This window comes from Amblyraja radiata, chromosome 7 (assembly GCF_010909765.2).
Source record: "Amblyraja radiata isolate CabotCenter1 chromosome 7, sAmbRad1.1.pri, whole genome shotgun sequence".
Taxonomy (NCBI): Eukaryota; Metazoa; Chordata; class Chondrichthyes; order Rajiformes; family Rajidae; genus Amblyraja; species Amblyraja radiata.
The window spans coordinates 55,496,250-55,508,399 of NC_045962.1; the positions used below are offsets into that span (position 1 = coordinate 55,496,250).

Below are 12,150 nucleotides of genomic sequence, written 5' to 3' on the forward strand. Positions count from 1 at the left end.
ATTTAAAAGAGTGTAAATAAATAAGAGATAAATCGGCAAAACGTTTGGCAAAGTGGACGAGGGAGTTATACTGGCTGAACTGCTCTTGGATAGCACTGGTTCAGCGTTGAAGCCAGATTACCTTCTTTTGTGCCGCAGACATTGAGCGATCGGTGACATCTCTCAAACGGAATGAACATAAAAGCTTACATCATCGCCTACAATGTCTACCAATACGTTGCAGTTATGATTAATCAATGCCATTATTTGCAACATTTGTTTGTGACACTGTGGCAAATTTTCCATTCACTGAACTTAATTTCACTTTAACTCAGTTGGCAAACAGGAATTGTTATTCTTTATCCACATGAACACAGCATATTATTTGAATGTTGCATTAGTCAATTATTCAATGCTTCCCAAATCAAGGGACCAAAAATACATTTAGCAAAAGTCTTCTTTCATTTTACATTGTTTACAAAGTCCCCTTTAATTGTGGACAATTTTCTTCCTCAAATTATAGGCACACTCAAGCTGATCCTTTTACTGTTGACTGAGGAAATCCTGAGCCACTTGTATATTTTAGCAATGTATAATACAAAACAGCACATGGTAAGTCAAATAATGTAACATTGGTAGACACAAAATGCTGGAGTAACTCAGCGAGACAGGCAGCATCTCTGGAGAGAAGGAATGGGTGACATTTCGGATCGAGACCCTTCTTCAGACTCTCGACCCGAAACGTCACCCATTCCTTCTCTCCAGAGATGCCGCCTGTCCCGCTGAATTACTCCAGCATTTTGTGTCTACCTTCGATTCCTACACAATGTAACAATGGTATCTATCCTAACAATATAAACATCAATAAAAATAATTGCCATTTAATATTGTGATCATGACAGTGCATATTTCACAAAGTAACTCAAAAAATCTAAAGCACTTTTTCATGCTGGGTTAACGCAACTCATTCAGCATTATATTTACAAATTATTGGATTGAAGGAATCGTTTGACCTGTCATGTGATTTATTCCATGGCTTGTCACACGACAAAAGTTTAGGCCCAAGGCCCCAATGCCTTTTCCAGACCTGTGACTTAGGAGAAGGTGCTGAATTTTTCTTAATGCACTTTTTGCTTAATGCTTTCCATAATTGGCATGATCCTGACATAATGTACACCGTGTACTTGTGTTTATCCTCTTCTCCCTTTTCCCCTGACCCCTAACACCTTTCAGGAGTGAAACACAGTCTGCTCTAGAAGTGGTGCTGTGATGCTCAAATTATGATATTGCAAAGCCATGGATAAAAGGTTTCCAGCTTTGTTGTGCTTGGTCGGTTCAGAAGTCTTGACCCCTTTGGTCTTTCCACAGTAAAATTCTCGGCTGGAAATGCAATCACTGATCTAACATCTACATGCATTTTGTTTGATTTAATTGTCTGCTTTATAACTTTGAAAGTTTTAAACAGTTCCTGTGATTTAATTACTCAAAAAGGTGATTATGAAATACTGAGTAGATCTTCACGTTATCTTGGAATTTGTAAACTTCAGTTGAATTTGATTCTTCAGGAATGAACAGAATTACCAGAAAATTCCTCCCCTGTTGCTTCAATTCAGACAGTTGTTTCGATTTTTTCTATGATTTCCATGTTGGATTGAGAAGGAGAAAGCAAAGCACAATCATCCTGATCCCACTGACTCTCTGGAGTGGAGTCATCATCTGAGCTCAGTTCATCTTCATCCTCATCCTCCTCCGTGTCTTCATCACACGATTCCGTGTAGTGGAGCCCTAAAGCATTTATCCCCGAATCCTCAGAGGCAGACGGCGAAGAGCATTGGTTCATTTGCGGTGCTGGCTTCTTGTCTGCCATAGTTGGCCCCTTTGAACAGACTGAAGTAGTCTGACTAAAGTTATCTCCAACCTTTGGGTCATGCACAACAGGAGCTGGCTGAGCCTGACGCTGGACATAGCACATCTTCCCATTAATCCTTTTGACCCGATAGCTGTCAACAAATAGTTTGGAAATAGTGCAGTATCTTGGTGCGTCGGGTGTGAATGGAGGACTGAGGAAAGAAGAAGTCTTTAGAAAACGTTCCATCAACGAGATGGAGAGCTGGACAGTATCTGTGTGGCTGTTCGTGCTGATCGGGATTGAAGTGCATGGTAGATGCTCTACTGGGGTCATAGGCTGATAAATATATCTACCTGAAAAAGGTCAAAATAATTGTTAATGTTAAGAATGCAAGGGAGTTTGAAAGTAAATTTCAGAAGATTATTACTAATTACTTTATCCTACTTAGATAATATAAACTTTGAAACAAATTATTGCATAACAAAAGCATAATGATAATTTTTTCATGTTAGCATCCCATTTATAACCAATTTCTAAAGTTGAGTATTTTATTTTGGGATTACTATGTGTTGTTTAATTTATCCTCTTTACTAAATTGTGCATCATTCTGGTTGCAAGTTATTTAATGAACATTTATGTTGTTCTTCCTTTATTGCTTCCATTGGACTGGATGTGGGAAACAATAGGAATTGAATAATTGAAAATGCCAGTTTATTAAAATGTACCTCTCTAAAGTCGGATTTTGTAGAAGTTGTAACAACCTGTACCGTATTTCCCGGCAATGAAGACGCTAATTTTTACCCAAAAATAAGGCACGGGAAGTAGCTTGGGTGCCTGCGAGCAGCCGCCGGGACCGGACAGAGGAACCGGCCGCCACCTCAGCGCCTTCTGTCGGTCCGCTTACCTCTGGCAGGGCTCTCCATCTGACCACCTCGCTCCTGCCGCTCGCCAACCTCACCCATGTCAGCCGCTTCTTGCAAATCCTTAAATTCCGACTGCCGCCGGGAGCAGGACATGGCCTCACTTGCTGCGCTGGGTGACACTGCATGGCATTCACTGCCCGGTCTGTGTCTTTCAATGTAAATTTGCATGGGGACATGCTTTGCTGGTGTGTGGCGGTTGTCGGTCAAGTGAGAATAACAGAGAGAATAAGAATGCTGATGCAAGCAGTTGGTATTAGTTTTGAAATTCTCGTTATCCCTATATTTGACCTGCTCGGAGACCAGACAGTGAGGGGATCAGCTCAAGAGCAAAGATCATAGAGCGGAGCGGGTCAGCGGGCAATGGATAACAGGCCAGCGGGCGGTGGAGCTTACTCCTGTATCAGCGCGAGTAACCTCAATTGGTCCCTTGAACTAGTATAAGATCAACAAGATCACAACTGATTCAACGTCATGGTGTGCTCCCATTTTCCCCACCATCTCTCCAACTTCCGTCACCCTCCACCCCCAACCCATTTGTCAGTCAGAATGGAGGAGATCTGGAAGCCTTGGGCAAATTGAATTGTTACTTTCTTTATTTTTATTTGTTTTTTTGGGGGTTTTTGAGCATGGGAAATTCTATGTCCCGCCAGCCTTTTTCCAAAATTTTGCAATTCAAAATGGTGGTGCGTCTTATTCGCAGGTGCGTCTTCATTGCTGGGAAATATGGGTAATTTTGTATCTTTGTAGTTTCACAGACACTGGGCAGCTTCTGAGTTCCTTATCATTTGGAGTTCTGCAGGAATCTCTAAGCCACTCCTTGCCAACTGAAGTCCCCACTAGGTCCAAGCCATGAGAGGGACTCCACTCAACCATCTGCGTTAAGGCAATAATATTTGAACATTTTGCAAAAACCTCAGCAGATGTAATAGTTGGAGTAATAATTTCATGCACAATGTGAGGGACTGTAGTATCAAAAGAGATCAGCGAAGGTTTCGCTCTTCAATTACTTGTTAATTTATTGTCATTAGCGTTACATGTTCAGAACTTAGAGCTTAGAGATACAATGTGGAAGCACGACCTTCATCCCACCAAGTCCACGCTGACCATCAATCAACTGTATGTCCTACACACTAGGGATAATTTACAGAAGCTAATTAACCTACACACCTGCACGTCTTTGGAATGTGGTAGGAAACCAGAGTTCTGGAGAAAAGTCACAGTGAGAATGTATAAACTCCACACAGACAGCACTGTAGTGAGGACCTAAACCAGGTCTCTCTCACTGTGAGACAGCAGCTCCACTGCTGCACCTATATGCTGCCCTTTAACTGAAGGTGGGGAAAGATGGAGTGAGGATGGTGGTGTGCAAATAGCAGCACCAAGTTTGTAATATTTGTAAGTGTTTATAAAATGCCACTGTTTATAAAATTTGAGCAATCACTCAAGTGTTATAATTGTTATAGGGAGCAAGATTAAACATATCAGTTATTTAGAAAATGATAGCACCAATAGGAAAAGTTCATGAGGGCAAGACACCCATCTTAATTTCAAAACAGTAGTTTCACTAATTCATCTCTCTAATATATTCCACTGTCATCAAAGATTGCCCGCCATCTGGCCCATGCTCTCTTCTTACTGCTATCATCGGGCAAGAGATACAGAAGCCCAAAGTCCCACACCACCAGGTTTAGGAACAACTATTTTCCTACAATCATCAGGTTCCTGAACTCACCTTCACAACCTTAATCCTATCTTGGCAACGGAACACTTTTTGAACTACCGTGGACTTAATTCTATTGCACTAATGTTTTTTTCCCAGTATTTTTTCACTATCTTGTTGTATAATATTTGTATATTTATGTTTTTGTGTGTTGTCTGAGTCTATGTGCCTATGATGCTACGACAAGCAAGTTTTTCTTTATACGTGTACCTCAATGTACTTGCGCGAATGACAATAAAAGCAACTTGACTCAACTCTTCCTTCTTCAGGAGCTGGTACCTTGAGTTCAACTTCATTCCACACTGTCCAATTTAATGCTCTAACTGTGTCTATTTTTTCACTATGGTGAAGAACTCTTGATGGACTACCTTTCCTTGCTGTAACGTGTGATCCTTGGTATTTGAACTCTCGGTGATAATGAAAAATGCCTCAGTATCAAACAATAAGAATAACAGGAAAAATATTTTTCCCAAAATGTTCAGGTTGCATGGATTATTATTATTGAATTTTATAGAGACAGAGACAAAGACGGAGGGGAGGGGGAGGAAGGTGTTTGCAGAAGTTACCTAAAATTGGCAAATTCATACCATAGGGTTATCAGTTGCCTATGCAATATATTAAATGCTGATCCGATTGACGTGTGGCCTGACTGCAATGGAGGAGGCCCAGGAAAAAAAGGTCTGTATGGGAATGGGAAGGAGAGTTAAAGTGGTTAGCAACCCGGAGATCCAGTAGGCCTTGGTGCATTGTGAGGTCTTGTAGAGCTTTGGTCAGGACGCCAACCTCTGAGCAGAAACTAGAAGATATTAATTAGAACTACCCATCCAGTGCAGTACAGGGTACTGCATTTCAGTGCTTGAGCCCCAGGTTTAATCCTGACTATGGGTGCTGTCTGTACGGAGTTTGTACATTCTCCCTGTGACTGCGTGGGTTTTCTCTGGGTGATCCAGTTACCTCCCACACTCCAAAGATGCACAGATTTATAGATTAATTGGCTTTGTTAAAAATTGTAAATTGTCCTTAGTGTGTTGGATAGTGCTAGTGTACAGGGTGATAGCTGGTCAGCGCGGACTCATTGGGTTGAAGGGTCTGCTTCCTTGCTGTGTCTCTAATGTCTAATGTCAGTGTAACATCACGAAGCACTACCCCTCATGAACATGATCGATTTTTATGTGCAAGCAAATCGGGATTATAGAACCATGGTGGAAATATGGTTAGAAAAGTTTAATAGTTGGCATTTCAATAGTAAAGCTAATTGAGTAGAGGATCTCACCAGAGTGAATGGATGACCCCTTTCTTTTCTTATGCAAGTTATTTTCACATACGCTATTCTTTCAGAATGCATTCACATCCTAAAGATTGTTGTGTATATTTTCAATGTACTGTTTCTGAGATATCCTCAGATCAAAGATCCATTCTTTTTCATAACACCTCCACGGATCACAGATATATGGCTGATCACAAATATATCTCCGACCAATGCTTTATAGCCAGCCCCCTCCTTCACATCCCTTCCACTTATCCATATCTCCAGCATTTTTTTGGTTTAATTCCCTCTTTAGACAATGTGGATTTATTTAATCCTTTCAAACAGGATTGGTGAATGTTGGATATTTCCTTCCTTCAGGAGACCTCAACCTAAATGCCATAATGTTTTCCCATTCTCCACAGCGAACAGGCACCACAAATATACAGCCAGAAATTCACACAACACAGGGACAGATGTTTTAGACACCTTGACCATGCCAATCACCACATGCATATTTACACTAATCTCATTTACCAATTCGTGGCCCGTCGCCTTCTATATTTTGGTCATTCACGGGCTTGCCTAGATACTTGTCAAATGTTCGGAAGGTCTCTGCCTCTACCACTCCCTTTGCCAGTTCAATCACATCAATGCCACAAATGGCCTTGACCTGAATATTAACCCTGTTTGTTATTCATTTGGTACAACTCAATGCCCCATTTCTTCAGCATTTTATGTGTTATACCTCCTTATGGAAGCTCAGAGGAAGACAAACTCGAGATTGTACATTCAGCAAATTGACATCATTTGAAATTTCTCTGGGCATGGTGCGTATTTTTAATTCCACATCCCTTTTAAAGTTTCTTGAAGATTAAATGCTCTAGTAGATAAGGGCAATGAGAGCCTTTTCTTGTGATATACAATTCCTCTTTGAGCTAAATTCTGGACATGTGCCTCTCTACAATTAATATAATTAGGGGGGAATTAAACCCCAGCAAACAGAGCATACAGCCATCATTACACTTAGATTTATACGGACGCCCGATGATATTATGGAACTGCAGATGCTGCTTTACAAACAAAAACGCACAAAGTGCTGGAGTAACTGAGCAGCTCAGACAGCACCTCAGGAAGACATGGATGGGCGACATTTCGAGTTGGGACCTTTCTTCAAATCAATGTCTTCCAGAGATGCTGCCTGACCTGTTGAGTTACTCCAGGACTTTGTGCTTTTTTGTTTGTAAAGCAGCATCTGCAGTTCCTTGTGCCTACATAATATCATCGGGCGTCCGTATAAATCTAAGTGTAATGCTGGCTGTGTGCTCTGTCTGCTGGGGGAAGAAGATGGGGAAGGAAAAGATGATGACTCAAACCAAAAGCTCAAACTTGCAGTTATTTTGAGCTTTAGCTTCTCTTTTGAAAACTTTTTGAAAATTTCAATGCAGCTGTTTCTTTTAGTTTCAATTCCTTTGTGGTGAAGCTATGCAAGGAATCAGTAAATCAGTCTGACTGACTACAGGCATAGTTCTCTTCCTGCTTCTCCTGCCTGACTGCATATTGAAGCTCCCATGTCATGGCTGTTTATAGCCAAGCACAAAAATGGAACGGGGTTTTAGATGATCAGCCATGATCATATTGAATGGCAGTGCTGGCTCAAAGGGCCGAATGGTCTACTACTACACCTATTTTTCTATGTTTCTATGTTCTAAAATGAATGTAAACATAACAAAATATGACACAGTAAAGAAATATTTCAAAGCATAATAATGGAATCATTTTTAAAATATTGAGGGGATACATAATGCAGATGCGAATAGTACATAAAAAAACACAAGCTGTGAGCTCAGTTTCAGAAAATAAAATTATATTAACAAGTCACGTAATCTAGGGACATTATTTCCACATCCTAACAGGTCTTTTTTCATGATATGAGTTGAACATCTGCTACCTATTTTAGCCAGGCAGTGAATTCCAAAATTAACGTCAGGTCACCTGAAGGGGATATTGATCAACCCTGATTTATTTTGTTGCATCAATTCTGAAAAGACCAAACATAAAGATGTTTTTTGTTTTGGTGAAAAATGCAGAAGAAAGGCATGTCAATTGAGTGATACTGCTTGGTAAAATTGAAGGGTTATGTTGGAACAGCACGGACTGGATCAGTAAGTGCATACAGCGCCCTCCATAATATTTGGGACAAAGACCATCATTTATTTATTTGCCTCTGTACTCCACACTTTCAAATTTGTAATAGAAAAAAATCACATGTGGTTAAACTGCACATTGTCAGATTTTATTAAAGGGTATTTTAATAAAAAGTGGATGGTAAAATAAATGGGGTCCTGGGATTCATTAAAAGTTGCATGGGTTGTAAAATTGGAGTCCAGGTCTGGTCACCACAGTTTGGAAGTGTGTGAATGTCTGAGAGGAAATATGGTTCCAGGAATGAAGGAACTTAAGCACATGGTTAGATGAGAGGACTTCAACAATAACAGGTTAAAAGGAGGTTTCATGTAGTGTGCATTATTAGGACATTTTTAGACAGGATATATATAGGGAACCTCGCAAATGGACTAAGGGAATTATAGTTTTGGGAGTAAAATGGAAGAGAAAAGTGAGGGAAGCCTTTGTATACAGTAGCTGAGAGCCAGAACCTGCTGCCTGTAAGTCAAACAGTGCATTTGAAACAGAATACAATGAGCACTTAAGAGATAATTAATTTTCAGGGTAATGGAGAAAAAATGCCAAAATGGTACCAACAAAACTGCTCTAGTTGAAGCAGTCTTGGAGCCCAATAAATGTGACATGTTGCATTTTGGGCAGACAAACCAAAGCAGGAGTGTCACAGTGAAGAGTAGGGCCTTAGGAGTATTGTAGCACAGAGAAACATAGGGGTGCAGCTACATAGTTCCATGAAGGCGATGACACAGGTAGACAGGATGGTGAAGGAGGTGATTGGTACATTTGTCTTCATTGGTCAGATTATTGAGTACTGGAATTGGGATGTCAACTCATGTTACAACTGTACAAGATCTTGTCAAGGGCACATTTGGAATACTGTGTAGTTCTTGTCGCCCTCCAAGAGGAAGGATGTTATCAAACTCAAAACAGTACAAAAAAGATTTAGTAGGATGTTATTGGGTCTGGAAGGATTGAGTTATAAAGAGAGGGTGGATAAGCTAGGATCAATTTTACCAGGGGGTGTGAAGGAGACTGTGGGGTGATCTTGGAGGTTTTTAAAATCATGAATGCCATAGATGAATAGCCACAGTCTTTTCCCCAAGGTAGTGCAATCTAAAACTAAAGGTTATAGATTTATGGTGAGAGGGGGAAAATATAAGAAGAAACCGAGAGGCAACTTTTCCACACTGGTGAGTAAATGGAACAAACTACCAAAGGAAATGGTAGAAGTAAATACAATTATGACATTTAAAAGATATTTGAAGAGGTAGGAAGAGGTAGGAAAAGTTTGAAGGAATATTGGCCAGCTGTAGGCAAGTGGGACCAGCTTGGTTTAGGAACTTGGTCACATGAATGAACTGAGCCAAAGGGCATGTTTCCATGCGTACAGCTCTTTGACTTTAAGTTTGGACTATTTAGGCCATGATCATCAGAAATAGAAAGGGGAATATGTTATTTGGCTCCTTGTGTTTGCTCTACCATTCAGTAAGATTTACTTCAAAGCCATCTTGCTGAAATACATTTAGCCGGATTCCCTAAATCTAGCAACCTCGGTCTTATTACCAGTAACAAATTTAAATATAGGAAAGGCCATATCTTGTAAATGGGATTCCATAATTAAAGAAAAACAAAACAATTCTGTGCTCCAATAAAATAAGCTGTCAACAATGATTTCCCGGTGAAATTTGGATTTGATGGCATAGTTTAAACAAGCAGAATCTAGTTTTCTCAAAAACTCTGCAGTGAGATTGGGCTTGGTAAACTTCACTCTCAGAAAGAAGTTGTAAAGATACCCTGGGAAAGTGTTCTCATTGATTTCCTGCTAAATGCAAAAACATAGCAAATGTAGATATTTTGGTAGGAGGCGTAATAATACCAATTATTACTTACAAAACTAAAAGATAAATTAATTTAGGAATACAGACACAATAATAGTAGTAGGAGCAACACAAATTGATATCACTGTAGAAATTGCAAGGATCTTTGGAGTGTGGGAGGAAACCAAATTTACCAATTTACCAATTCCAGTTCGTTGGCTATATTTAAGAGGGAGTTAGATGTGGCCCTTGTGGCTAAGGGGATCAGAGGGTATGGAGAGAAGGCAGGTACGGGATACTGAGTTGGATGATCAGCCATGATCATATTGAATGGCGGTGCAGGCTCGAAGGGCCGAATGGCCTACTCCTGCACCTAATTTCTATGTTTCTATGTTTCTAAGTAGGTGTGCATCAGTTCCAAGAGACTTAAATCCTATTAGCGGTTGTTTGAATTCTGAATGCCAGGTTACTGTGACTTATACACAGGCTGGTTGTACACAGGCCACATCACTTTCTTTCTCATAGAAGCATTATTGCTCCATCCTAAACTCTAATTAACGGTATAATAGGAGCTCATGGGCTAATTCAGTGTTAACCTAGAATCTATGGGATGTCTGATATAGAACTCAGCAGTCAAGATAAAGGGAGCATTGAACTATGAATTTGCATTGTTTAGGATAACCATCTCTATAGCAGACTAACTCATTCCAAATTCTTTTCAGATTACAGCAACCCATCAGTTAGATTTGAATAACTACCCGAAAGATTAACTCTTTTCAACCTGGTGTGCTTCCAGCTATCATATAACTCATTGTAGATATCTGAGCAAATAATACCTAAAAATCCTTACACAATTTTTTCTGCCTTCTACATAATGTTATGTTGATATAAAGGACTAGAAATTCTTATCCACAATCTTATTTAAATCTGTCTCAAATATTTTGTCTGTCACTTTACCAGTTGCATCAGTGATACCCTTACACATTTATGATGCAGGCACGGTAAGACATCTTATCTCCTCCACATCCACACTAGTTGAGAACAATGGACACAGCAAAGGTTGGTGGAGTAGACAATATCCCAAACCACCCCCTCCCTAGGTACTTTCTCCTGCAACAACAGGAGATGTAACACCTGTCCTGGTACCTAGAGTAATCCGAGGAATACAACCTTAATAGACCTGTCCCACGGTGCGAGTTCATTACAAGAGCTCTCCCGAGTTTAAAAAAAATCAAACTTGTGGTAAGCACGGAGAATGAACGTAGCAGGCACGTCGGAGCTCGGGGACGTCTCTTAGCGCTAACAGCAGGTACTCGGGAAGACTCGCTAACGGCAGGTAAGCACGGGAAGACTCGTGAAGATTTTTCAACATGATGAAAAATGTCCACGAGAGTCCCGAGTACCGACGAGTTGCCATTACCGTAAATCTGCCCGTTCGAAGCAGGGCAAACTCGGGAGAACTCTTTGAACCGTGGGACAGGGGTTTAAGGGTGCTGATTTTCAATCTTCTGACTAACTCCCTATATTCTCTTCACAGAACCTCATCCCTCTTCCCACCCATGCCTTTTGTGCCAATGTGCGCAATGGTTTCTGGCTGCTTACCCTCCCCCTTGAGAATGACATACATCCACTCAGAGATACCCTGGACCCTAGAACCAGAGAGGCAACACATCACCCTGGAGTCTCATTTGTTGTCGCAGAATTTCCCATCTGTCCCCCTAACTAACAATTCTCCCATCACATGACTTTTCCTATTCCCCACAATGCCTCAGAGCCAGGCCCAACACAGCAGAGCAGACCAATGCTGCACTGCTCTCTCATCACTGGTCAAAGGAAGATAATTGTAGTTGTCAGCAGTTAATCATTCCAGCACCCAGACATCACTGCTGGGGTTCCTGGGGGCAATGCTCTCGGTCTAATCATTTTTAGCAGCTTCATCAATGACTTTACTTCCTTCATTAGGTTTGAATTAGTATATTTGCAAAATATTGTGCAATGTCCCATTTTATTCACAAATTGTCAACAAATGAAGCAGTCATGTCTAAATAAGCAAGACCTAGTCAATATTCAGGTATGGGCTGATAAGTAACAAGTAACATTTTCAACACATAAGTGCCAAACCTCTGCAACAATAGATAACCCAATCACATACCATTGGCACGCAATGACATTACTCTATCCGGGTCTATACCATCAACATCTTGAAGGTCACTGTTAAACAGAAATTCAACTGGACCAGGCACATAAATATTGGGTTTCACGAGTAGTTTAGAGGGTTGGTATGCTGCAAGACTGATACATCTGATCCCATGAGACCCATTTACCAGGCAAGTGGAAAGTATTTCAAACCACTCCTGATTTATTAACTCTGCACTTACGTGGATGAATGGAGTTCTAACAACCGTCAAGAGCCTCATCACAATCAAGGGCAA

The 12,150-nt window shown here is 40.6% G+C and overlaps 1 protein-coding gene across 1 annotated transcript in view; it reads right to left on the reverse strand.

Moving 5' to 3' along the window:
• Positions 1-689: 689 nt before the first annotated feature.
• c7h3orf70 (chromosome 7 C3orf70 homolog) overlaps positions 690-12,150 on the reverse strand; it is a 30,445-nt gene continuing 18,984 nt past the window's right edge. The window contains exon 2 of the mRNA XM_033024589.1: positions 690-2,181. Coding sequence (XP_032880480.1) covers positions 1,589-2,181 — 593 coding nt within the window. The 3' untranslated portion in view covers positions 690-1,588. The remainder of the gene's footprint in view (positions 2,182-12,150) is intronic.